Source organism: Canis lupus, chromosome X (genome assembly GCF_048164855.1).
Source record: "Canis lupus baileyi chromosome X, mCanLup2.hap1, whole genome shotgun sequence".
In the NCBI taxonomy this organism is placed as follows: domain Eukaryota; kingdom Metazoa; phylum Chordata; class Mammalia; order Carnivora; family Canidae; genus Canis; species Canis lupus.
Window position 1 is genome coordinate 833,281 of NC_132876.1, and position 27,266 is coordinate 860,546.

General features: G+C 42.6%; 1 protein-coding gene and 1 pseudogene across 2 annotated transcripts in view; both read left to right on the forward strand.

The window, feature by feature from the left end:
- F8 (coagulation factor VIII) overlaps positions 1-27,266 on the forward strand; it is a 148,733-nt gene that overhangs the window by 12,773 nt on the left and 108,694 nt on the right. For both annotated transcript variants that reach the window (XM_072818167.1, XM_072818168.1), the window contains exons 2-4: positions 9,561-9,682; positions 12,657-12,779; positions 20,051-20,263. In XM_072818167.1, the coding sequence (XP_072674268.1) occupies positions 9,561-9,682; positions 12,657-12,779; positions 20,051-20,263 (458 nt within the window). The remainder of the gene's footprint in view (positions 1-9,560; positions 9,683-12,656; positions 12,780-20,050; positions 20,264-27,266) is intronic.
- Positions 260-6,803, forward strand: LOC140627780 (thiamine pyrophosphokinase 1-like; annotated as a pseudogene).

A 27,266-nucleotide genomic window follows, 5' to 3' on the forward strand; every position in this document is an offset into this window, starting at 1 on the left:
GACCCTGCACACTGCTTAGCTCATAGCTGTAGGGAGGGGCGCGGAGGGTCACAGCAGAGTGCATGGGTTGAGCCGCTTTGGTTCCTAAACCCACGTGTTCGTGGGGACACAGAACCATCTTCGCACCAGTGCACATAGCGCCCCTCGGAAGTTGGCCCTCAGTCCTTACAGGGCCCCGTGGAGCTTCACGTTGGAGCCTCAGCTGTGCTTTAGGAAGTTACTTCACTCTTCTCTCTGGCAGCGGCTGGTTGCGCGGCACATGGTAAAGCCAATGGATGCCGAGGTCATGGTGTCCCTTCTAGGATGGGAAGGGGTCCAAGGCAGTCAACTTACTGTGGACCAGCTGGCTGGTCTCCCTGATGGACGGCGCAGTTTGTGCCCGCAGGCTTGCTTCCTGCTGGTGGCAGGCTGGACTTTCAGGGACAACACTGGGTAGATGAGCCTTAGCAAGAACCCATGCTTTTGGATCTATGCACAAATTCTCTCGCTGCCACCATCGCTGCTTACGTCACATTTTGCCAGCAGTGGGGTGGCCCGTGCAGAGCCTGGCTGACATTAATTGCCAGTCGTTTGTCCACGGTCGATGCTGTCAGGTGGCATTAACATATGATGGGAGGATTTTTCTATTTTGTGCCCACTCATGAATACCTCTTTACCCCAGATATCCTTGTCCCTGATATTCCAATCCTGTTCCTTCTAGGCCTCTGGCTACACAACCAAACCTTTGCTAATATCCATTAGTCTGCACATATTTGAACCTTGGGCCATTTCTCTTTCTACACAAAGTTCACAATCCGTAGCATTGCCCTTGCACCTGCATAGCAAACTGCCCCACCTGTAAATAAAGCTCACGCTTCTTCCTCTGCTAGCAGCTAGTAATCAGGGATTACTTCCTTGGGTGGTTTTTATTTTTTTATTTTTTTAATTTATTTTTTATTGGAGTTCAATTTGCCGACATATAGCATAACACCCAGTGCTCATCCCATCAAGCGCCCCCCTCAGTGCCCGTCACCCAGTCACCCCCACCCCCCGCCCACCTCCCCTTCCACCACCCCTAGTTCGTTTCCCAGAGTTCCGAGTCTCTCATGTTCTGTCTCCCTTTCTGATATTTCTTTGGGTGGTTTTTATAGCTTCTTAAGCACACAAGTGGGAAAAAAAAAAGGGATGTCTGCTTTTCTCTCTTTGGGCATGGGTGTGGGTGTGCGCATGTGTGCACGCACACGCAGGAATTGGTTGGGGGGAGTTTATTGGTGCTTCTTCAGTATCTGAATAGATTACTACTTGAGGAATTGTGACACACCAGGGGCTGAGTTTTGGTCTCTGTTGCTGTCCAGGTGGACACCCACAGTAGCAGTAGCTAGATGGGCCTCGGTGACTCTGGGACGTTACCCCCACGCACCGCCTGTGCTGCAGCTGCTCCATTCCAATGTCCGTGTTGGCAGGATTGTATTACAGGGCTGAGGCTGGTGACATCAGCTGGCGAACTCATTCTGTCTACTTGCTTGTTTGGTGCCTTTAATGTAGTGGATGCTCTCCACTTTCTCAGTCTTCCGTGCTCTTCCTTTCTTTATGTAGGTCTGAGTTTTGACCTGTATTAATTCCCTTCTGTCTGAAAAGTTTGTTATGATATTTCTCATGAGGCAGCTCAACTGGCAACAGATTCCCTCAATTCTTGTTTGTCTAGAGTCGTTATTTCTCCTTCACTGTTGAAGAATGATCTTACAGGGTAGAGAGCTCTAGGTTGATTGTTGTTGTTGTTGTTTTTTTTACCATCAACACTTTAAATATGGAACACTCTCCTCTCTTCTCACTTGCGTGATTTCTGAGAACTTGTGTGTGATTCTTTGTTCCTCATTAGGTGAGATATTTTCCCTGTGGTTTCTTTCAAGATGTTGTATTTATCTTTGATTTTCTGAAATTTGAATATGGTATGCCTGGAAAGAGTTTTCTGGGGGGGACATTTGCCCTGCTTGGTGTTCTCTGAGCTTCCTAGGTCTATGTTGTGGTGTATGACATTAGTTTGGGGAAATTCTCATTATTGCTTCGGATATTACTTCTGTTCCTTTCTCTTTCTTCTGCTATTCCCACTGTGTTTATGCTACGACCTTTAGAGTTGTCCCACGGTGCTCGGATATTCTGATTCTGGTTTTTCTCCCTTTCTTTTTTTCTCTTTGCTTCTATTGTCATATTTTCAAGCCAGAGATTCTTTCCTTACTGTATCCAAGCTACTAATGACTCTACCAAAGGAACTCTTGGGGCACCTGGGTGGCTCAGTTGCTTAAGCGTCTGACTTTTAATTTCACCTCAGGTCATGATCTCAGGGTTGTGAGATCGAACCTCTACCCTCCCTCCAACTTGTGCTCTTTTTCTCTCTCTCTCTATCTCAAATTAAGTAATCTTTTTAAGGGATATTTTATTTATTTATTCATGAGAGACACAGAGAGAGAAGCAGAGACTCAGGCAGATGGAGAAGCAGGCACCATGCAGGGAGCCCGGTGCAGGACTCGATCCCAGGACCCCAGGATCACGCCCTGAGCCAAAGACACCCAACCACTGAGCCACCCAGGTGACCTGATAAATAAAATCTTTATGAAATATTTTAAAAGATTAATATCCAAAATACAGGTTTCCTCCACTATCTGAAAGCTTGCTTTACAATACTTTGCTTTTACAAAAGACCTACTTTACTACCTGTTTTTACTAACTAATAAAATCTGAAGAGGGGGGATTCCTGGGTGGCGCAGCGGTTTGGCGCCTGCCTTTGGCCCAGGGCGCAATCCTGGAGACCCGGGATCGAGTCCCGCGTTGGGCTCCCGGTGCATGGAGCCTGCTTCTCCCTCTGCCTGTGTCTCTGCCTCTCTCTCTCTCTCTCTCTCTCTCTCTGTGACTATCATAAAAAAAAAAATCTGAAGAGGTTTGTACCTTTTACAGAATGGTGATATTGGTTGTTTGTTTAATGCCAGTACATCTTACAAAAGGTTTCATAGGCATGTTCTATTTTTGGAGAACTTCTTAAAACTCAACAAGAACAAGGGTGGCTCAGTCAGTGGAACATGTGACTCTTGGTCTCAGAGTGGTGAGTTCAAGACCCATTTTGGGTATAGAGATCACTTAAAAAAATAAAATCTTTTTTTTAAAGATTTTATTTAGTTATTCATGAGAGACACAGAGAGAGGGGCAGAGACACAGGCAAAGGGAGAAGCAGGCTCCGTGCAGGGAGCCAGATGTGGGACTCCATCCCAGGACTCCAGGATCTCACCCTGAGCCGGAGGCAGATGCTCAACCACTGAGCCACCCAAGCATCCCTAAAAATAAAATCTTAAAAAGAAAAACTAAACAAGAAAGCAAACAAGTTTTTTTTTTTAAAGTAAACAACTTAATTCAAGAATGGACAAAACGGACATGAATAGACATTTCTCCAAAGACTGTATACCAATGGCCAAGAAGCACTTGAAAAGATGTTCGAAATCACCTGGGGAAATTCAAATCAAAACTACAAAGAGACGTGATCTCTCACCCATTAAGATGGCTGTTAGATAAACAAACAAACAAACAAACAAAAAACAGAAAATAAGTGTTGGTGAGGTTGTGGAGAAATTGGTACACTTCTGCACTGTTCCTGGGACTGAAAAATGGTGCAGCCACTGTGAAAAACAGAATGATGACTCCTAAAAACTTTTTTGAAAATTACCATATAATCCATCAATTCCATTTCTGGGTATATACTCAAAATAATTGAAAGCAGGATCTTGAAGAGATATTTGTGTCCCTATGTTCACAGCAGCATTATTCTCAATAGCTAAAACATGGAAGCAACCCAAGCGTCTATGTATGGGTAAATGGATAAGCAGCATGTGATCTATTCATACAGTGGAGTATTTTTCAACCTTAAAAAGGAAGAGAATTCTGACACCTGCTACAATGTGGATCAATTTTTTTTAAAGATTTTATTTATTTATTCATGAGAGACGCAGAGAGAGAGAAGCAGAGACATAGGCAGAGAGAGAGGCAGGCCCCATGCAGGGAGCCCAACGCGGGACTCAATCCCAGGACTCCAGGACCACACCGTGGGCCAAAGACAGGCACCAAACCGCTGAGCCATCCAGGGATTCCCAATGTGGATCAATCTTAAGGACATTTAGCCAGTCACAAAAAGTCAAAGACTCTACAATTCCATTTATATGAGGTACTTAGTCAAAATCATAACAACAGAAAGTAGAATGATGGTTTCAGAGGTGAGGAGAGTGGAGAATGAGAAGTTATTGTTCAATGGATATTGAGTTATGGAGGCAGACAGTGGTGGTGGTTGCACAACAATATTAATGTACTTAGTACTACTGGACTATATACTTAAAAATGAGTAAATTTTATGTTTTATGTGTTTTACCACAATTTTAAAAATGAAAAATACCGGTAGATCACTGATCTTCCTATTTTGCAGTCTTTACCACTTTCAGATTGCATTTTCATTTCTACCTCAGCATTCCCACTAAAGGCTTTATAAGAAAAAGCCCAGCAGCCCAGGTGGCTCAGCGGTTTAGCGCCGCCTTCAGCCCAGGGTGTGATCCTGGAGACCCGGGATGGAGTCCCATGTCGGGCTCCCTGCATGGAGCCTGCTCCTCCCTCTGCCTGTGTCTCTGCCTCTCTCAATCTTTCTCTCTCTCTCTCTCTCTCTCTCAATCTCTCTCTCTGATGAATAAATAAATAAAATCTTTTTTAAAAAAGAAAAAGCAAAATTTCTTATGGGAATGAATAATTTTCTGGTGTTGCTGCTCTTTGAAAGAAACACTGAGATTTTTGTGATTTCAGCATTTGGTTGAGAAAAAGAATAGGTAAGTAACAAACGTCAGACACCTTGTTATTGATTTCACATCTCAGTAGTTCCAGGTATGGTGTGGCTTCTGCTCCAAGCATGCTAATACCCACAATCAGAAACTGCCTCTCCTTCCCCCCACTTTTATCCTTACTGTTGTTATTTGTGACAAGGGGGAGTGTCTTATTGGTCATGTTTGGGGTTCCTTCTTCAGTGGTCCCCAATACCAAATATATCCACCGTTTATCTGTTTCGTCTTTCATCTCTTACAATTTCTTGCTTTTCAAAAGCCCCTGAGGGTGAACAAGATGTAAGAAACAACACCTGCTCCACCACCTGCCACGGTTGGCCAGTAGTCCGATAAGGAGCATGCCTTTATCCTGTTGGAACCCGTGCTTCCCACCAAGAAACTGAAACACTGCCCTGTGGCTCTGAATCAGCCTCTGGACAAAGGTCTTTGTCATCTTAGGAGCAAAGCTCTTTTAAGAGCCTGTGCTGATGCAGATGCCAACCAGCTATATGATATAACAAAGAGGGAGAGCTTTTTGCCTGAATTCACAAGTAGAGACTTGGATTCTGTTAGGCCTAAAGTGAAAGAATACTATTATTCTTAAGGGATGCGAGATTATTTCAACTCCATACTGACTTGACCAAGTGCTTTGAACTGCTCCAAGAAAAAAAAGACAGAAGAAAAAGATCTATAGGTAGATATGATTATGACCTTGGGAGGTCTTGATGGCCATTTTGACCAGATTATGGCATCTGTGAGCACTGTGTTATAAGCTACCTGCATCGCTTCTGTGCCAATTATAATGATCCAGGAAGGATCTCTCATCTACCTGCTACAACCAGGAAAGCACAAACTGCATGTAGATACTGGAATGGAAGGTGATTGGCGTGGCCTCATTCCCGTTGGGCAGCCTTGCAATCATGTTATGACAACAGGCATAAAGTAAGACCTCACAAATAATGTACTTGGGTTTGGAACGCTTGTTAATATTTCCAATGCCTATTATGGAGCTGGTGTTGTTACCATGGAAACCATTCCTCTGGACCATGGCCATCAAAATGTAAGCCAGCAACTGGCATCCAGAGCTGTGCCTCTGATTTACCTAATTTGCCACTGACTTATTACTCAACAATAACAGTTCACCTTGCTTCACAGAAATTTCAACCTCCAAATAGGAAGCCCAGGAGTTTTAAATATGTGAATTTTAGATAATCCATGTAACACAAATGACAGATCTCAATTTTACAGTGAGGGAGAAAAAACCGTATTTGTTAAGAAAGTTAATAAGCTCCACTACATTCAATTAGAATCATTCCACTATAAAATAAAATTCAGTACTGATTATTGTTAGGTTATCAATCAATCAATCAATATATCCTAGAAAATTTTAAGTTTTGAAGCTGAGAAAGTTCTCTGTTAGTGGTCCTTGGTGTCCACCACAAAAACGTTCTTCTGCCCATCTTTAAATGCTTACACCAAAGGCTGCTTCTGAGTGTCTATCAATGCTAGATTCCTCTGTGTAATATAGAAAAAAATCCTTTCAGATTGGGATGTTAGGGCTGTACTATTTCACTCTGGCCTTATTACTGTGTTTGGTTTTATCTTTTAAAAATAGATCAGGAATCATCTATCTAATCGTTAAACTTGAAAACAGGCAGTTATGTGAGCTATGGGTGAACAGAAAAATGGCACAAAAGGTAGATGACAACTCATGGAGCCCTACCGACACATTCACCCCCAGCCCAGCTCTGCGGTGAGCGCACTAGGCTTCAGTGGGGACACAAATGAAAACTGCCCTCGTTGTAGTTACAACCAAGACTGAAAATGTTATGCAGAGGACATTCACTCGTGAAAACTGAATTGTTTCTGACATTCCTCAGACTGAAAAAGCGTTGGTTCGCAGACCCCATGTTTATGGAGGACCAGGAAATGAGTTTGACACCGAGTACTAAGGATCTGAGTGCTCACTTTCAGACCTGAGTGCCTGTCCCTATGCAGCCATTCAGTCAAATCCCCTGAACCTTGTCCTTGGCCAGAAACTGGAAGGGGCTGGCTGGGTGGTGCGTGAGCTTCTTTCCCACCCTCCCGATTTTAGACCCTGACACCAGGCAGAGAATGACAGGGTTACTGACTCAGCAATTCAGACCACCTGGGCCACCGAAATGCATTCACCTCTCTTTTATAATGAGGCTCTCTTCTCTCTCCTTACCGTTTTCTATCTACCAAACCAAACGTTGGCATACAAACTATGATGTAAGGAGAACCCACCCATTGTGTTTTATGTATACACATCCCCATTTTGTTATAAGGGACCAGCAGCTCTTTCCTTCATGGTGCTACAACAACAAAGCAAAAATCGGATTCTAAGTGGAGAATGAAAGGTAGATCAGCTGAACTAGTACACAGTTGTGAAAAGTTCACCATGAGAGGTCATTTTTAACTATTACGCAAATATATATGATTGAAATCTGATGTCGAATACAAATAGTTATCAAGACAAAAGAAACAACACCTGGTCCATATCTAACTGTATATCTTTAGAATCCTCTCCTTTTCCATATTCGTTTCTAGTATGTATGTTGTGATGGCACAGTGGCATGTAGTATATGGTTTATTTTTTAAAAAAATTATATTTATTTATTCATGAGAGACACACACACACACAGAGGCAGAGACACAGGCAGAGGGAGAAGCAGGCTCCATCCCATGCGGGGAGCCTGACGTGGGACTCGATCCCGGGTCTCCAGGACCACACCCGGGACTGAAACTGGCGCTAAGCCACTGAGCCACCCGGGCTGCCCATACATGGTTTATAAATGAGTGAATATGCATCTGCAGGGAGTGAGTGCTCAATTTTTTTTGAGTGATTGAGGTTTGGATACCAGGATCTGCACATGAAAGATTCCTTCTAGGGCAGCAGTCTTGATTTCTCCACATGAATCTTCATTCCCCAAATGTCCGTGCCTCGTGGCTATACTTCTTTGGCTTGCTGAAACAATACCAGTTGGTAAAAATCTGGGAAGTGAAGAGAGTTAGATAACCAGAAGCATAAGTCAGGAAGAGAGGCTCTCTATGGCATATAGAAAACTGCAGAACTATGCTATGCATGCAAAAATGAGTGGCAGTAGCCACCTCCAACCACTTTGTATTTTTTACCAATTCACCTAGAGCCTTCTTCACTAGGATTCATATTGGTCCTCTTGATTATTCAATTGAGACTGGGCCCCAGAACATGAGAACCTAACTTCTCAGGTAGAGAGAGAGAGCAAAAGGTCGGGAACCAGTCTTCACCTAAAAGAGTTTTAATAACTGAAGCAAAGAATAACATTTTGGGAACATTTATATAATCAATCATAAAATTTCTGATTCAATAGCTAATCTGAATCTGAGTATCTGACTAAAGACAAAAATGAGCATGAATGGAGGGTTGACCCTAAATTACAGCTCCTACTAGCATCAGAAGATCAATGTACATAGTCTTCATTGGCAGGTTATTTTATTTGTGATATTCCTGGTATCTATAAGAGGGGAAGTATAATTTTAGGACACACTGACAAAATTTGAATACAAGTTACTTAGATAAAGCTACAGTCTGGGGGGCGCCTGGGGGTGCTCAGCAGTTGAGTGTCTGCCTTCAGCTCAGGTGTGACCCTGGGGTCCTGGGATCCAGTCCTACATTGGGCCCCCCACAGGGAGCCTGCTTCTCCCTCTGCCTGTGTCTCTGCCTCTCGCTCTGTGTCTCTCATGAGTAAATAAATACAATCTTTAAATAAATAAAAGTTACAGTCTGGGGCACCTGGGTGGCTTCTGCCCAAATCATAATCCCAGCGCTCTGTGATCAAGCCTTGAGTCGGGCTCGAGAGTGGGGAGTCTGCTTCTCCCTCTCCACCCCTCTGCTCACTTGTGTGTATGCGCACACACACACACACACACTCTCTTTCTCAAATAAATAAATAAAGATTTTTAAAAAATAAAGTCACAGTCTGTTATAGACATGAAATTGGAGGATCTTGTAGTTATTGCTTTGGCAAAAGATGCAGTGTAAGGGTACCAGTTTTATGATTTATTATATGGTATCTAATGTACCAGATGACTTTTGAAAACAGTGTTTTGGTGTGATGTATGTTAGGGATTCTCTTAGCTCAGGCTGCTACAACAAAATACCACAGGCTATGTGGCTTGTGAACAACAGACATGTATTTGTCACAGCTCTGGAGGCTGGAACTCCAAGATTAAGGTGCCAGTAGATTTGGTGCCTGGTGAGGGTCTGTTCCTTGTTCATAGATGGCCATCCTTTCACTGTGAGTTTGCATTGTGGAAGAGGTGTTAGATGTCTCTGGGGTCTCTCTTATAAGGTCACCAGTCCCGTTCTCTGCACATATAAACATTCAGTCTGTAGCAGGGATTTATATACAATTTCCAATTTAGCTTGTTAATAGAAGAGGAATGGGATGGAAGCTTTACTTCTAGCTGCTTTTCAAAGTGGGTTCAAAAAGTGTTCACAAAAGGGCAGCCCGGGTGGCTCAGCGCTTTAGCACCGCCTTCAGCCCGGGGCCTGATCCTGGGGACCCTGAATGGATTCCCTTGTTGGGCTCCCTGCGTGGGGCCTGCTTCTCTTTTTGCCTGTGTCTCTGTCTCTGTCTCTGTCTCTCTCTCTCTGTGTGTCTCATGAATAAATAAAATCTTTTAAAAAAAAGGGTTCACCAAAATAAATGACTTTTTCCTTTTTTCACACAGCTTTTCTTCCAGGGTGCCAGGATCTTTGCCACTCACCACGTCAGTCACGTACAGAAAGACTGTGTTTGTAGAGTTTACAGATGACCTTTTCAACATTGCCAAGCCCAGGCCACCGTGGATGGGTAATATAAACAATATTGACTGTTTATTATGCAACTGAGTAACTGATGTCCTAGCAAGGATCCCCTAGTCTTGGGGCTGCAGTTGAAGAGGGCCATCGGGGAAATACGGTGACTGCATAGTCTCAGTCTCTGTGCAGGCTCTCCTCCTCTGCTGTTCTCTAGATGGTAGAGTGCTCTGGGTCTTGGAGCTGGGTTTGTTTTATCTTTTCTTTACCTTCAATCACTAGCTGATCTTATCCAGTCTCACAATTTTAGGACATCTCTATGCCAGTGACTCCCAAATTGATATCTTCAGTTCAGACTGCTTACTTGATAAGTCCACTTAGATGTCAAATAAGCATGTAACAAGATATCAAGATGAGACATCTACTTTGAAATTATTTCTGAAAATTAGAGGTAACAAATACCCCCAAATTCTAAAGAGATATTGTGAGTACCTGGCTGGCTCAGTAGGTAGGGCATGTGGCTCTTGATCTTGGGGTTGTGAGTTTGAGCTCCACAGTGCTTGTACAGATTATTTTTAAAAAACTTTAAAAGGTCAGTTTTACCCAGTTTAAAATCTCGGACTAATGAAAAGGAAGTAAACGTTATTGAGATGGAAACAAACCATAAGAGACTCTTAACAATAGAGAACAAATGGAGAGTAGATGGAATGAAGTGGGTGGGGGATGGCTAGATGGGTGATGGGTGATTGGTATTAAGAAGAACATATGTTATGATGAGCACTGGGTATTGTATGTAAGTGAGAAATCACTGAATTCTACTCCTGAAACCAGTATATCCATGTATGGAGGGAAAGGGAGAGGGAAAGAGAGTATTCCAAGCAGGTTCCACACCCGCCACAAAGCCTGATGCAGGGCTTGATATCATGACCCTGAGATCCATGACCTGAGCTGAAATCAAGAGAAGCATGCTTAACTGACTAAGCCACCCAGGTGCCCCTATTCCTGAAACCAATATTGCACTGTATGTTAACTAACTGGAATTTAATTAAGATTTGAAGAAAAAAGAGAGATGTCAGTCCTCGTATGCAGGACTTACTCAGGGACTTGTTCAGGTGATGGTCCAAAATTGATCTGCAACCTTTAGCCCATCATGCGCCTCAAGCGTGAATAAACTGTGGGAACTTATGAAATCATTTAGGTTTGAGGATTTCTTTGTAAACCATTTTTGGTAATTTGTATGTTCCCACCCCACAGTGGGTGGGAGGCTTCACCCTCATGTCAAACTGTAGTGATGGAGGCTTTAGGAGAACCACTTAGAAGACTTGACATAAGACCTGTGGAGCTCCTAAGACTCTGACTATTTCCTGCTTTTTATCTGGAAAACTTTCAAGGCTAGAGTCTTGGGGGAACTTCGCCTGATGGCATAATAAGGGGAGTGGGTTATAGCTGTAGTTAACTGCACTGCTACTGTTAGCTGTGAGATGAGGAAGGTCATAGGACAAGATTTGTCTCAAAAAGACGCTGCCTGAGAGGTCTTCCTGCCAGGACTAGGTGACCCCAATAGCAAAAATCTCTGTGATTATATCGCCAGAAGCCGAAACTGAGAAGAGATATACAAGTGACAGCTGCAGAGGGCATGATTAGGAAGGAGAGTCTCCAAAGAACTCATATAAGTTCCCTAAGAAAGAAAGAGATCAAATTTTGGCGTATCCCATAACCAGGGGCTAGCAAAGCCACGTTTCACTGTTCTTTCCAAAATAGATTTTGTCATCATGCCTCTTTTTCCACCTCTGTCCTTTTCTCACTAGCTCCAAGCTCAGAGGGTCAAGCGGTAAAGTGAGTGGGGAAGGAGGATTAGGGGAGGAAGATGAGAAATCTGGAGGAGGGAGAGACCCTGAAATTGTGGGAGATATCAAATGTTTGATATTAGGCCAGACTAGTATCACTGGATTGATACAAAACTGCTAATATGTGAAGGTTACTGGAAAAAATTTGGGATCGATCAAAATGCAAGAGGGGAAACTCCACATAACACAGGTAAAAACTATGAAAACTAAGTCTCTTTCATGTTTTCGTCCAATTGAATCCACTTCATTCAATAAATCACTTGTAGGCATCTTATACTTAATATGTCTATGAGTCAGAAATCTTGATTTTCCTCTTAATTTTCTGCATCATGGCCTGACTACTACCCAGTTGTATAAACCCAAACCACAGGAGCCATCCCTGGCTGCTCTCATTCTTTTCCTATCTCTAACATTCAATCCATCAGCAAGTCTTGTTGACACTTCATCCAAAACAAGTCCCAAGTCTGCTTGTTTCTTGCAAATTCTAAATTCATCCAAACTCCTGTGGCCTACAAAGTCCTACATGTTATATTCCCTGCCTGCCTTTATAACCTTATTTCCTATTACTCCCCTACTCATTCACATGTTGCTCAACTATATCAAGATTATTCCTATCTCAGGACTTTTCCATTTGTTTTATCTGCTGTGAATGTCAATCTACTAGATATTTGCAAACTGGCTTCTTTTCTTAGTCAGATGTCTGCTCAAATGCCACTTCCTCAAAGATGCGCTTCCTAACCACTATATTAAAAGGATTGTCTCAAAAAAATAAAAATTTTAAAAAATAAAAGGTTTGTCTCCTGCTTCATCATTTTTAGCACGCCACTATCTTCTATAGCATTTACAACGAATATTTCTCGTTTCTTTATGTGCTTAATGACATCCTCCAGAATGTGATTTCCATGACCTATCTTGTTCAGTACTGCATCTCCAGTGCCTGGGACAGTTCCTAGAATCTAGAAGGAACTCAACTATTAGTTGAATGAATGAACGCATTGAAGGAATTGCTAGAAATTGATCCTCAGTACAACGAATGACGCTGAGCTGGTGATAGCAGTTTATGCATTTATTCATTCGATTACTACTCTTTATCAATAATCACAGGGGCATGTTTTTCCACTGTGACTTTGGTCATCACCTTCATAAAAGCAGTGACCTTTGGGGGGCATCTCATTCTTGCAGGCCTGCTGGGTCCTACCATCCAGGCTGAGGTTTATGACACAGTGGTCATTGTCCTTAAGAACATGGCTTCTCATCCTGTCAGCCTTCACGCTGTTGGTGTATCCTATTGGAAAGCTTCTGAAGGTGAGTCAAATGCCCTCCCGTTGTCCTGTCATCTCAGGGATAAAGGAGTATTGAATTCAAGGTCTTACAGCTAGTGAATGCTAGAGTCAGGATTCGAAGCTAGGCCCATTTCGGGAAATCAGGAAGATTGTCATTTTAGTCTAAGCCCTAAAGTTGAATTTGGTTCCTATTCTCCCTTGAGGAGCCAGGCTACGGATCCTCACCATTCCACCTCATCTGCCTTCCAATGGCCAGAAAACATCCTAGGGAGAAGCAAGGCTCATGGTATAGAAGTGAAATGGATTTCATCGTCTTTCCTTAGATTCTGACTTTCCAGATACTTCCTCTCCTTCCCCTCCCCCCAGTTTCTAAATATGCATGCCATCATGTGATAAGAGCCACCTACCAGAGCACCAACTGACTTCCTGAAAATGAACAACCACTTTACCTAACTTCTCTCTAACCTCCACAATGCAGGAAGGGAGTGAAGGGGATGCCACAGTTGAGTCGTACTCATGAGACCAGGGCAGACCTGAGTTAGGGGAAAATGAATGGTAGGGGCAGGTGATATAAGGGAAAAGTCATCCCCAGTTCTGCCTGGAGCCTGCCAGGCTATTCCCATGAGGGTTATCCACTCGCGAGCTTCCAGAATGAATCTAGGAGCATTTTAAAGAGGCCAGGGTTCCCACAATTCTGCAGCTGAGGGCTAGGGCTGAGCATAGACATGACTCTTTTGCATCTTAAGCCTGGTAAGGTCTAGGACAACTGGCAAATCTCTCATGTGTGCATCCACAGCAGGTCTGCCCAGGAACAACACAGCTAGGCAACGGCCTAAAATCCATGTGACTTGTGGTCTAGTCAGAAGCCTATATATTTATATGTTGTGATCCACATGCTCCTGGCCTTACAGTAGCCTGGGAGCCCCAGGATGTCAGTTAAATCTGTGACGATGTTGAGTGTCATTTCCTAGGTTTGCCGACCTTTCTGATACCTGTTATAAAATATCAGTTGAGGCATTGAGGTGCTTTTCCTGTTGAAAAAAAATGAGTTGTTTATCTTTTTCTTACTACTTAGTAGAAGTACTTTATTCTTAATATGCATCCTTTGACAGATGTAAATATTCGCATATCTTCTTCCAGTCTATGCCTTGAATTTTCACCCTCTCACTAATTTTTTTGGTAAATAAAAATTATCAAAGTCAATCAAGCACACAAGTTCAGCAGTTAATGAAACACAAAATATTATCACTTTTTTTTATGTTGAACTTTGTGACCTATTTGACATATTTGCCAATTCGAAAATCATGAAGACTTTCTTCCATCTTTTCTTCCAGAAGTTTTATTATTTTACCTTTTGTATTTAGGTCTATGATCCATCTCAAACTTATTTTTGTATATGTTTTCCCTATAACAATTTTTAAAGTAATCTATATGCCCACTGTGGGGCTTGAACTCATGAGTTGCATGCTCTACCAACTGAGCCAGTCAGGTGCCCCTCCCCATAGCATTTTTAAACAGTTTTATTAAGGTATAACTTATATACCACAAAATTTGCTCATTTAAAGTAATTTGACAGCAAGTACAACAAAAGCATATGCATATGCTTACATAAGCAAAGGAAACCATCGCCAAAATAAAAAGGCAACATAATGAAGGGGAGAAGATATTTGCAAATGATATATCCAATAAAGGGTTAATATTCAAAATATATAAAGAATTCTCACAAGTCAATATCAAAGAAAACAAACCATCCAATAAAAAAATGAACAGAAGACATGAGGAGCCATTTTTCCAAAGAAGACATCCAGATGGCCAGCAGACACATGAAAAGATGCTCAACATCACTCACCACCAGGGAAAGGCAAATCAAAACCACAATGAGTTATCACCTTATACTGGTGAGAATGGCTAGTATCAAAAAAAAATAGATAACAAGTGTTGGTGAGGATGTGGAGCAAAAGGAACCCTTGTGTACTGTTGGTGGGAATGTAAATTGGTATAGCCACTGTGGAAGACATTATGGATGTGACTCCAAAATTAAAAATAGAACTACTATATGATCTGGCAATTCCACTTCTCAGTATTTATCCAAAGAAAATGAAAACACTAATTTGAAAACATCTATGCTCCCCTGTGTTCATTACAGCATTATTTACAATAGTCCAGATATGGAAGCAACACAAGCAAACCAAGTGTGTGTGTGTGTGTGTGTGTGTGTGTGTGTGGAGAGAGAGAGAGAGAGAGAGAATGGAATGTTACTTAGTCATAAAAAAGAATGAGGGCAGCCCAGGTGGCTCAGTGGTTTAGCGCTGCCTTCGGCCCAGGGCCTGATCCTGGAAACCCAGGATCGAGTCTCACGTCAGGCTCCCTGTGTGGAGCCTGCTTTTCCCTCTGCCTCTCTCTCTCTGTGTCTCTCATGAATAAAGAAATAAAATCTTTAAAAAAAATGAATGAAATTTTCCCATTCCCAACATGAATGGACCTACCTAGAGGGTATCATGCTAAGTGAAATAAGTCAGACAGTGAGAGACCAATACTGTATGATTTTTATTTATGTGCAAAATCTATTTTTTTAAGATTTATTTATTTTAGAGGGTGGGAGGGGCAGAGGGAGGAGGAGAGAGAGAACCTCAAGCAGACTCCCTGCTGAGTGTGTTGCCAGATATGGGGCTTGATCCTATGATCCTGAGCCCAAACCAAGAGTTTGGATGCTTAATTGACTGCACCACCCAGGTGCCCCTCACTTTGCCAAATCTTTTTTTTTTTTTTTTTTTTTTTAGATCTTTAAGCGTCTAGCATGTGAATCTTTTTTTTTAATTTATTTTTTATTGGTGTTCAATTTACTAACATACAGAATAACCCCCAGTGCCCGTCACCCATTCACTCCCACCCCCCGCCCTCCTCCCCTTCTACCACCCCTAGTTCGTTTCCCAGAGTTAGCAGTCTTTACGTTCTGTCTCCCTTTCTGATATTTCCCACACATTTCTTCTCTCTTCCCTTATATTCCCTTTCACTATTATTTATATTCCCCAAATGAATGAGGACATATAATGTTTGTCCTTCTCCGACTGACTTACTTCACTCAGCATAATACCCTCCAGTTCCATCCACGTTGAAGCAAATGGTGGGTATTTGTCATTTCTAATAGCTGAGTAATATTCCATTGTATACATAGACCACATCTTCTTTATCCATTCATCTTTCGTTGGACACCGAGGCTTCACTTTGCCAAATCTTAACGTGTGGAGGTTTGTAAGTGCTTTGACCAATAGTGTATGATGGAAGTGATGCCATGTGACTCATAAAAGAACATGCTGCTTCTTCATTTGTGGGAACATCTACTCTTGGAGACCTGAAATGCCATGTAGGAAGCCTGACTCCCCGAGGTCCCCAAGTATAAGTACCCGGAATCCAGCATCCATATCATCCCTATCCAGCTATAAGATATGTGAGTGAGAAACCTTCCAGACGATTCCAGCCCTCAGCTGTTTGTGTCATGACAGCTGATGTCCTAGATATCTTGAAGCAGAGAAGCCCTCTTGCCTGTGCTCTGTCTGAATTCCTGACCCACAGAATCAGGATAATACAGTGGTGGTTGTTTCACACACTACATTTGGGGTGCTTATGTTTGCAGACTTCTCAACAGGAAGCTCTGTGATTTACTTCTCTTTTCCTTGTGTATCTCAAGCCCAAAAGCACTTGACAAAACTTTGACTGACTCAAGGGGTAATTACAAAATGACTTCCTTTCAGAAGTGGCTTTTTGTTGATTCAGTATACTCCTTAGGAAAGCTTCCATGGAAGTGGCACTTTGAAATCAGACAGATAGACTCCCTGAGCTCTCAAATGTTATGGCAGTGCTGTTCTTCTTGTAATAGAAAGGTCAGATAAGACTGATGGAGGAAAAAAAAAAAGACTGATGGAGGCAGAGATCTTCCAAAAGTAATATACGTTAGTGTGTAGTAAACTCTAAGGGCTTTGCACAATGCTTTCTTCCAGGCATCACGTACTTTACCTGGTCTTCACAAATCATTTTCATCTTCATTGAAGAACAGAATGTTATTAGCAGCCCCCAAAATCACATTTTCTCACTACTCACTCCAATAACTCTTCATTCTCATTGGAATCTACCATCCACCCATACTCTTTCCCTCCTTGCCCAGCTTAGATGCCCAGACATGGGCAGCAGACATGGTGCCCTTGTGTGCACTCACTAGTTCCTGGCCTCCTTGATCTCCATTCTATTGGCTTGACTAAGCCACTGCCCTGGTTAGAGGTGTTTCCCACCTGTTTTACTAGCAGCCAAGTGAATGGCCATAGTAGAAACAAAACTATACAACCGCATGACATCGTATCACTAAGTTCATGATACCTCACCTCAGTACTACCTGGCCATCCTACTGCCGTGGTTCTTCCTCTCCCCGAGACAGCTATCCTGCTTTACACATTCTTGGCCTTTCATCAAACCACCCACACCTCTTTCCCAACCCTACTATTAGGAAAAAGAATATTCATTTCTTCTTCTTTTTTTTTTTTTTTTTGGAGTTCAATTTGCCAACATATAGCATAACATCCAGTGCTCATCCCGCTAAGTACCCCCGTCAGTGCCCGTCACCCAGTCACTCCAACCCCCCACCCACCTCCCTTTCCACTACCCTTTGTTTGTTTCCCAGAGTTAGGTGTCTCTCATGTTTTGTCACCCTCACTGATATTTTCACTCCTTTCCCCTTAATTCCCTTTCACTAATTTTTATATTCCCCAAATGAGTGAGACCATATAATCTTTGTCCTTCTCCGATTGACTTATTTCTCTCAGCATAATACCCTCCACTTCCATCCACGTTGAAGCAAATGGTGGGTATTTGTCGTTTCTAATGGATGAGGAATATTCCATTGTATACATAGATCACAGCTTCTTTATCCATCATCTTTCAATGGACACCGAGGCTCCTTCCACACTTTGGCTATTGTGGACATTGCTGCTAGAATATTCATTTCTTCTTTTTTTAATTTTTTATTTATTTATGATAGTCACACAGAGAGAGAGAGAGAGAGGCAGAGACATAGGCAGAGGGAGAAGCAGGCTCCATGCACCGGGAGCCCGACGTGGGATTCAATCCCGGGTCTCCAGGATCACGTCCTGGGCCAAAGGCAGGCGCTAAACCGCTGCACCACCCAGGGTTCCCAGAATATTCATTTCTTAATGAGATGCTTCAAATAAAGAAAAGTACAAAAAAATAATATGGCAGACAAACATGTGACCATCACATCACTTTGCCAAATCTTATGTTTTTTCTTTAAAGATGTATTTATTTATTAGACAATGCACAGAGCCTGACACAAGGCTTAATCCCATGATCCTGAAATCACGACCTGAGCCGAAACTGAATCAGATGCTTAACAACTGTGCCACCCACATGCCCCTCACTTTGCCAAATCTTAACACTGTACCATCTTCACTTTAGGAAATTAAACATTATACATACAGTTGAATCCCCTTATGTAACCCCTCTGATTCCCTTCCTCCCTATCCAAATCTATCTACTATCTAGAATTATAGATATCAACCCACGATCACATAGGCACCTGAAGCACACACCATCCCCAGGTGCCAAACTCAGGTTTTTAAAAACGTCTGCCACTCTCTACCAAGCACAGGTGCTGGTCTGATGTTGTCTCTGGATGAAGCCAGTAGTACCTAGTGCACACCGAACAGGGTATCCCTAGACCCCAGAGAGGCTGACCTTAGACCAGGGACTACCCACCTGTACTTTGCAGGTGGCCTTTGGCTGCTGAAAGTGTGTAGTAAAAGCACAGGCAGAGTAGGGGCAGTGCAGGGGTCCCTTGTACTGTTCTGCTGGAAAAGTCCTTCTCTCAGATGTATAGATGTTGTGGGATAAAATAAGACATAAATGAAGAGCCCTCTGAATGCCTTGGGCTGCTCTAGAGCTCCAGAGACCATTTTAAATCCAGGAAGTTATGGTGAAGATGCTAGAAAAATGTTTCAGTAGAAGATATTCTCTACTTCTGTCCACTGAAATGATCTAGAAGCAAAGACACCTCATTAACAATGAACATATACTGTGCTCAATTTATAATTGAGGTATCAGACTAATCCAGGGGTTAGTTTGAACATCACTAAGGATGGGACAGCCAGAAAATACCTGCCCCTAGTGTCATCTGCTCCTCCAGAGAAGAACTAAATTAAAAACATTTTTAAAAGGGGGCACCTGCTCCCCAATGTTCACAGCAGCAATGTCCACAATAGCCACACTGTGGAAGGAGCCTCGGTGTCCATCGAAAGATGAAGGGATCGAGAAGCTGTGGTCTATGTATACAGTGGGATATTCCTCAGCTGTCAGACAGGATGGACACCCACCATCTGCTTTGGCGTGGAGGGGCCTGGAGGGTATTATGCTTAGTGAAGCAAGTCAATCAGAGAAGGACAAATATATGGTCTCATTCATTTGGAGAATATAAAAAATAGTGAAAGGGATTAAAGGGGAAAGGAGAGAAAATGAGTGGGAAATATCAGTGAGGGAGACAGAACATGAGAAACTCCTAACTCTGGGAAACGATCAAGGGGTAGTGGAAGGGGAGGTGGGCGGGTGGATGCGGTGACTGGGTGGCGGACACTGAGGGGGGCACTTGGCGGAATGAGCACTGGGTGTTATGCTATATGTTGGCATATTGAACTCCAATAAAAAAATATACCAAAAAAATAAAAATAAAATGTTAAAAAAAATAAAAGGGGGCACCTGGGTGGTGAAGTTGGTTGAACATCTGATTCTTGATTTTGGCTCAGGTCATGATCTCAGGGTCCTGAGATTAAACCCCGCATTGGGCCCCGTGTGGGATGTGGAGTCTGTTTAAGATTCTCTTTCTCCTGCTTCCTCTGCCTCTCCCCTCCCCACTCTGCTCTACAATTTTTTAAAAAATCTCTGTATCTCATCTTTCCCTGAACGTCACCAGTGCTCATTAAAGAGTCTGGGACAAAGTACATGACCAATGTATGTCTCTTGAGTTGAATTGATGTGAACTAGGTAAAAAGATACAATGATGGAAGCAAAATTATTGGTTAGAATCTGGAGGTCACAGTGAGACCCCTCAACCCTTCATGTTTGCATTAGTGGCCTAAAACTTCTCTGGAATATTTGAGGCTGCTTATAGTCTTCCAAATTAAATTGCAGAAAGTCTATTTCTTGTGTACAATCTCCTGATAACAATAAACTTGCTATGTTTCCTTGAGTCAACAGTGGGTATGGAAAGGACAATTTTATCCCTTCTTGCTTTAGGTGCTGAGTATGAGGATCAGACCAGCCAAAAGGAGAAGGAAGATGATAATGTCATTCCTGGTGAAAGCCATACCTATGTCTGGCAGGTCCTGAAAGAGAATGGCCCAATGGCCTCTGATCCACCATGTCTCACCTACTCATATTTTTCACACGTGGACCTGGTGAAAGACCTGAATTCAGGCCTCATTGGAGCCCTGCTGGTTTGCAAAGAAGGTAAGTGTGAGAAAGGATAGGACTCAAATGAAATAAGGGAGTATAAACATCTGGGTCAATTCATAAAAGCATTTGTGTTCTTTCATCTAAAGGAGGTTTCTTTTCCCTAGCAACATACCTATGGAAAGAAAATATTACATTCTGTGGGCTATCTCAGTAGTGCCTTTTTTTAATATTTATTTATGATAGTCACAGAGAGAGAGAGAGAGGGAGAGAGGCAGAGACACAGGCAGAGGGAGAAGCAGGCTCCATGTACCGGGAGCCCGATGTGGGACTCGATCCCGGTCTCCAGGATCGCGCCCTGGGCCAAAGGCAGGCGCCAAACCGCTGCGCCACCCAGGGATCCCCTCAGTAGTGCCTTTTGTAAATTTTGTGTGAGGTTCTCTGAAGGCTTCCTGGAGATAAACACATTCAATTGTGTCATCTGTATCCCAAAAGCTATAAAAATTGGAGCAAAGCAGGGCACCAGGGTGGTTCAGTCGGTTAAGCGTCCAACTGCTGATTTTAGCTCAGATCTTGATCTTAGGGCCATGAATTAAAGCCCCATGTGGGGCTCTGCATTGGACTCTACACTGAGTATGGAGCCTACTCTAAAAAAAAATAGGAGAAAAGCAAGCATTTATAACTTGTTATTCTAAAAATCATCTTAAGTTAAATTAAACCTGTTTTTAAGTGATAGCTTAATAGCAAGCACTAAATCAGGGAAGTAAACATTGCAGAATTTTCTTTAATTCTAAGTGGGTTTTTTTAAAAAGCTTTTATTGGGGATCCCTGGGTGGCGCAGCGGTTTAGCGCCTGCCTTTGGCCCAGGGCGCTATCCTGGAGACCCGGGATCGAATCCCACGTTGCGCTCCCGGTGCATGGAGCCTGCTTCTCCCTCTGCCTGTGTCTCTGCCTCTCTCTCTCTCTGTGTGACTATCGTAAGTAAATAAAAAAATAAAAAGCTTTTATTCATTCATTTGACAGAGAAAGAGAGCACAAGGGTGGGGGGGGCAGAGGCAGAGGGAGAAGCAGACTCCCAGCTGAGCAGGGGGCCTGACATGGGACTCGATCCCCGGACCCTGGGATCACTCCCTGAGCTGACAGCAGACACCCAACTCACTGAGCCACCCACATGCCCCTAATACTAAGTTTTTAAAATTTTTTTAATTAATTAATTTATTTATGATAGTCACACAGAGAGAGAGAGAGAGGCAGAGACACAGGCAGAGGGAGAAGCAGGCTCCATGCACCGGGAGCCTGATGTGGGACTCGATCCCAGGTCTCCAGGATCGTGCCCCGGGGCCAAAGGCAGGCGCTAAACCACTGCGCCACCCAGGGATCCCAATACTAAGTTTTTAATAGTGAAATAAACTTCGTGGGACTTTTTTTTTGTTTCCTTTAACTATTATTGCATTATCCCCACAATTGAGTGGCTAAAAATGACAATCATCATTTATAATTTCTCATGGTTTTTGTGCGTGTCTCATGGAATTTGGGGGTATGTTTACTTGGTGGGCAATCTCAGGATTTCTCTTTTTTTTTTTTTTTTTTGGATTTCTCTTTTTTTAATGCTCTTGCCCTTTGTTTGTTTGTTTGAGAGAGCAAGCATGCACATGCACGTGGGGGGAGGGGCATAGGGACAAGGACAGAGAATCTCAAGCAGATTCCTCAGTAAGTGCAGAGCCCAATGCAGGACTCAATCCCACGACCCAGAGATCACCTGAGCTGAAATCAAGAGGCACACACTTAACCAGCTGAGCCACCCAGGTGCCCAAAAATGCTCTAGACCTTTAAACTCTCCCCAAGGCTTTCTGTTGCCTGCCCTGAAGCCTTGCCATTGGGAGAGGAAGAGAAGGGCAGGAAGAGGCAGCAGATCCCTGGCCAGACCAGAGACCTTACATGAGCTACTCTACCCCTCAGAATGACAGTTGGGTCTGTGATCCTCTTGCAGCCCACTGTTAGAGGATTTCTTTTTTTTTTTAAGATTTATTTATTTATTCATGAAAGACACACACACAGAGAGAGGCAGAGACCCAGGCAGAGGGAGAAGCAGGCTCTATGCAGGGAGCTGGATGTGGGACTCGATACCCGGTCTCCAGGATCACATCCTGGGCTGAAGGTGGCGCTAAACCGCTGAGCCACCCTGGCTGCCCTGTTAGAGGATTTCTAATGAGGTTGTAGTCAAATTGTGGCTGGAGCCAGGGTCATCCTGAATGAAACTTTATTCACAAGTCTGGCACCTAGGCTTGGAAAACTCAAATAGCTGGAGCTTTCCACAAGGTATTTTCAGCATGGGAGCTACAGGTTTTCCTTTTATTTATTTATTATTTTTTTTTGTTTTGTTTTGTTTTTTCCTTTAAAATGGACTATGTTGGGGTGCCTTAATGGCTCAGTTGTTTAGGCATCTGCCTTCAGCTCAGGTCATGATCTTGGGGTCCTGGCATCGAGCCCCTGCATTGGACTCTCTGCTCAGTGGGGAGCCTGCTTCTCACTCTCCCTCTGCCCCTCTCCCTGCCCATGATTTCTCTGTCCCTTTCAAATAAATAAAATCTTTAAAATAAAATAAGTGGACTTTGTTTTTTAGAGCAGTTTTCGGTTTACAGCGAAATTGAGCAGAAAGTACACAGAATCCCCAAATGCTACCTGCCTGCCACCCACACACAGCCTCCTTCACGATCAGCATCCTGCACCAGAGTCATATGCTTGTCACAACTGGTGAACCTACAATGAGATAGCATTATCAGCCGCAGCCCATGCTTTACATGAGGGTTCACTTGTGTTGGTCTGCAGTCTACGGGTTTGGACAACGTAGAATGACATGTACCCACCATTGCAGTATCATACAGAATAGTTTTCAGTATTCTAAAAATCCTGTGTCCCACCTATTCATCCTTTCCTCTTCTAGCAACCACTGGTTTATTTAATTGTCTCCATAGTTCTGCCTTTTCCAGAATGTCAAATAGTTGAGATTATACAGTATGTAGCCTTTCCATATTGGCTTCTTCCACTTAGTAACATGCATTTAAGTACATCTATGTCTTTTCATGGCTTGATAGCATTTTTCTTTCTAGCACTGAATGATATTCTATTGTCTAGATGGACCACAGTTTATCCCCTCCCCAAAGAAGGACATTTTGGTTACTTCCAGGTTTTAACAGTTATAAATTAAGCTGCTATAAACATACACGTGCAGGTTTGTATGCATACATCCTTTTCCACCCCTTTGGGTAAATGCCAAGGAGCAAATTGCTGGATCATATGGTAAGAGTATGCTTTCTTTCTTTCTTTTTTTTTCTTTTTCCAAAGATATATTTATTTATTTGAGAGAAAGAACATGAGCAAGGGGAGAGGCAGAGTGAGAGAGGAAAGAAGAAGCATACTCTTCTCTGAGCAGGGAATCTGATGCAGGCCTTGATTCCCAGGACCTCGGGATCATGACCTGAACCGAAGGCAGACGCCTAATGGACTGAGCCATCCAGGCGCCCCAAGTATGCTTTCTTTTGTAAGAAACTGCCAACTGCTTTTCCAAGGTGGTCGTATCATTTTGTGTTCCCAGCTGCAATGAAGGAGCGCTCCTGTTGTTCTTCATCCTCACCAGCTTTTGGTGTTGCCAGTGTTTTGGAATTTAGCCATTCTTGTAGATATGTAGCGGTATCAAATTGCTTTAATTTGCATTTCCATAATAACATGATGTGTAGCATGTTTTAATTTCAGATATTTTATTTATTTATTTGAGAGAGAGAGAATAAGTACAAGTAGGGGGGTGACAGAGGGAAAGGGAGAAGCAGACTTCCCGCTGAGCAGAGAGCCTGACACGGGGCTCAATCTCAAGACCCTCAGGTCATGACCTGAGCCAAAGGCAGATGCTTCACCAACTGAGCCATCCAGGCACCCTGTGAATCATATTTTTATATGCTTATTCGTCCTTTGTATATCTTCTTTGTTGAGGTGTCTGTTCAGGTCTTTTTCACATTTTTAAATCATATTTTCTTATTGTTGAGTTTTCAGAGTTCTTTGTTTATTTTGAATAACAGTCTATCAGATTATGTGTTTGCTAGAATAAGTCACTATGGCTAGCCCATAAAGGACAAGGGGAATTGGATTCCACCTTTTGATGGGAGAATAGGCAAAGAATCTATGAACTGAACCACCATTTTCAGATGATGATGATGACGATGATTCCAAAAAAAACAAGAAGGAAGGGAATAGAAGAAGACCAGAAGAGTTTGTACTAGTTTCATTTGGAAGTATGACCTCATTTGTACTAAGTTCAGTTTCATAGTCAGAATTTATGACAAACTGATACAACCACGTGTGTTATTTATGAGATGTAAAGTTTAATAAAACAATAAAATCATTGGGGCACCTGGGTGGCTCAGTTAAGTGTCCGATTCTTGATCTTAGCTTGGGTCTTGATCTCAGGGTCATGAGTTCAAGCCCCATGTTGGGTTCTGTGCTGGGTGTGGAGCCTACTTAAAAATCATCAATCGATAATAAAACTTTACATATAAAATATAAACAGAGGGACACCTGGCTGGCTCAATCAGTGGAGCATGCAACTCTTTTTTTTTAAAGATTTTATTTATTCATGAGAAACACAGACTGAGAGAGAGAAGCAGAGACACAGGTGGAGGGAGAAGCAGGCTCCCTGTGGGGAGCCCGATGTGGGACTCGATCCCAGGACCCTGGGATCACGCCCTGCCAAAGGCAGGCGCTCAACCACTGAGCCACCCAGGTGTCCCCGGAGCATGCAACTCTTGATCTCGAGGTTGTAAGTTTGAGCCCCAAGTTAGTTGTACAGATTACTTAAAAGTCAAATATCCATCAAAAATTTTAAATGATTTAAAAATTAATTTTTTAAAAAAGTGAAATCTTAATTGTCAACAGAGGTTCTAGTTCTGGTTAAGATGGAAGAAACATACGCACCTTTTATTTCCCATTGAGCTTAACTCTAGAACCTTGACAAAATGCACAGCGCAGCCATTTGAGAATCCTAAAAATCAAATAGAACAAACAAGTCAGGAAAAGGCATCAGAATTTCAAGTACCACCAAACTGGTGAAGAATTTCACTTTTTACTCCCCTTCCTTATTCCCCAAATGGCAAAGGATGTGAATAGATATTTTTTGGGGAAAAAAGATATAGAAATGGTTAACAAGTATGTGAAAAGGTACTCAACATTGCTCATCATCAGGAAAAGGCAAATCAAATCCACCAAGAGATATCCCCTCACAGCTGTCAGAATGGCTAAAATCAACAACACAAGAAACAACAGGTGTTGGCAAGGTTTCAGAGAAAGGGGAACCCTCTTATACTGTTGGTGGTTATGCAAACTGTTGCAGTCACTCTGGAAAACAGTATGTAAGTTCCTCAAAAAATAAAAATAGAGCTACTCTATGATCCAGCAATTGTACTACTAGGTATTTATCCAAAGAATGCAAAAATACTATCTTGGAGAGATACATGCACCCCAGTGTTTATAGCAGCAGCATCTACTATAGCCAAACTAGGGAAACAGCCCAAGTGTCCATTGACTGGTAAGTGAATAAAAAGATGTGACGTAACGAGACACCTGGGTGGCTCAGTGGTTGAGTGTCTGCCTTTGGCTCAGGTCGTGATCCCGGGGTCCTGGGATCGAGTCCCACATCGGGCTCCCTGCAGAGGGAGCAGAAGGAGCCTGCTTCTCCCTCTGCCTGTGTTGTCTCTGCCTCTCTCTCTCTCTCTCTCTCTCTCTCTCTCATGAATAAATAAATAAAATCTTTTAAAAAAAAGTTGTGGGACGCCTGGGTGGCTCAGCAGTTGAGCATATGCCTTCAGCTCAGGGCATGATTCTGGAGTCCGGGGACCAAGTCCTGCACTGGACTCCTTGCATGGAGCCTGCTCTCCCTCTGCCTATGTCTCTGCCTCTCTCTTTGTGTGTCTCATGAATAAATAGATAAAATCTTTTTTAAAAAGATTAAAAAATAAAAATAAAAAAGATGTGATGTGTATGAATGTTAGTATATTATTATATATTACATAATGGAATATTACTCCTCCATAAAAATAATGAAATCTTGCCATGTGCAATGATGTGGATGGAGCTACAGAATATAATGCTAAGCAAAATAAGTCAGAGAAAGACAAATACCATATGATTTCACTCAAGTGAAATTCAAGAAAACAAGCAAGCAAATGGAAGAAGAAAGAGGCAAATCAAGAAGCAGGCTTAACTACAGAAAACAAACTGACGGTCATCAGAAGGGGAGGTAGATGAGGATGAGTTACATAGGTGCTGGGGATTATGAGGTGCACCTGCTCTGATGAACACCACGTGTTGTATGGAACTGTTGCATCACTAAATTGTACACCTGAAACTAGTATCACACTGTATGTTAACTGGAATCTAAACAAAAATCTTAAAATTTTTTTTGTATTCTGTATATGATTATTGAATAACTAGAAACCAAAATGTAAGAAAGAATGTTTATAATTGCTCCAAAAATTGGGATCCCTGGGTGGCTCAGCGGTTTAGCGCCTGCCTTTGGCCCAGGGCGTGATCCTGGAGTCCCGGGATCGAGTCCCGTGTCGGGCTCCCTGCATGGGGCCTGCTTCTTCCTTCTGCCTGTGTCTCTGCCTCCCTCTCTGTGTCTCTCACGAATAAACAAATACAATCTTTTTTTAAAAAATAGCTCTAAAAATTGAAGGCTTAGGTATAAATCTAACAAAACATGTACATTGTATGGTGAAACTATGACGAATTGAAAGAAATCCAACAAACATACTGTGTTTGTGTACTATAAGATTCAACGTAGTAAAGATCTGAGTTCTCCCCAGTGTGTAGATTTTTTTTCAGCAAATTTTTATTTGTGGTCCCAGACAACTGATTCTGAAATTCGTATGAAAAGGCAAAAGTACTTAACATTATTAACTTTTGCATTTGTAATTAAAAAAACACTGTTGAGAGAATGAAGAGACAAGCTACAGACTGGGAGGAAATATTTGCAAATGACATATCTGGCAAAGGACTGATGTGATATATA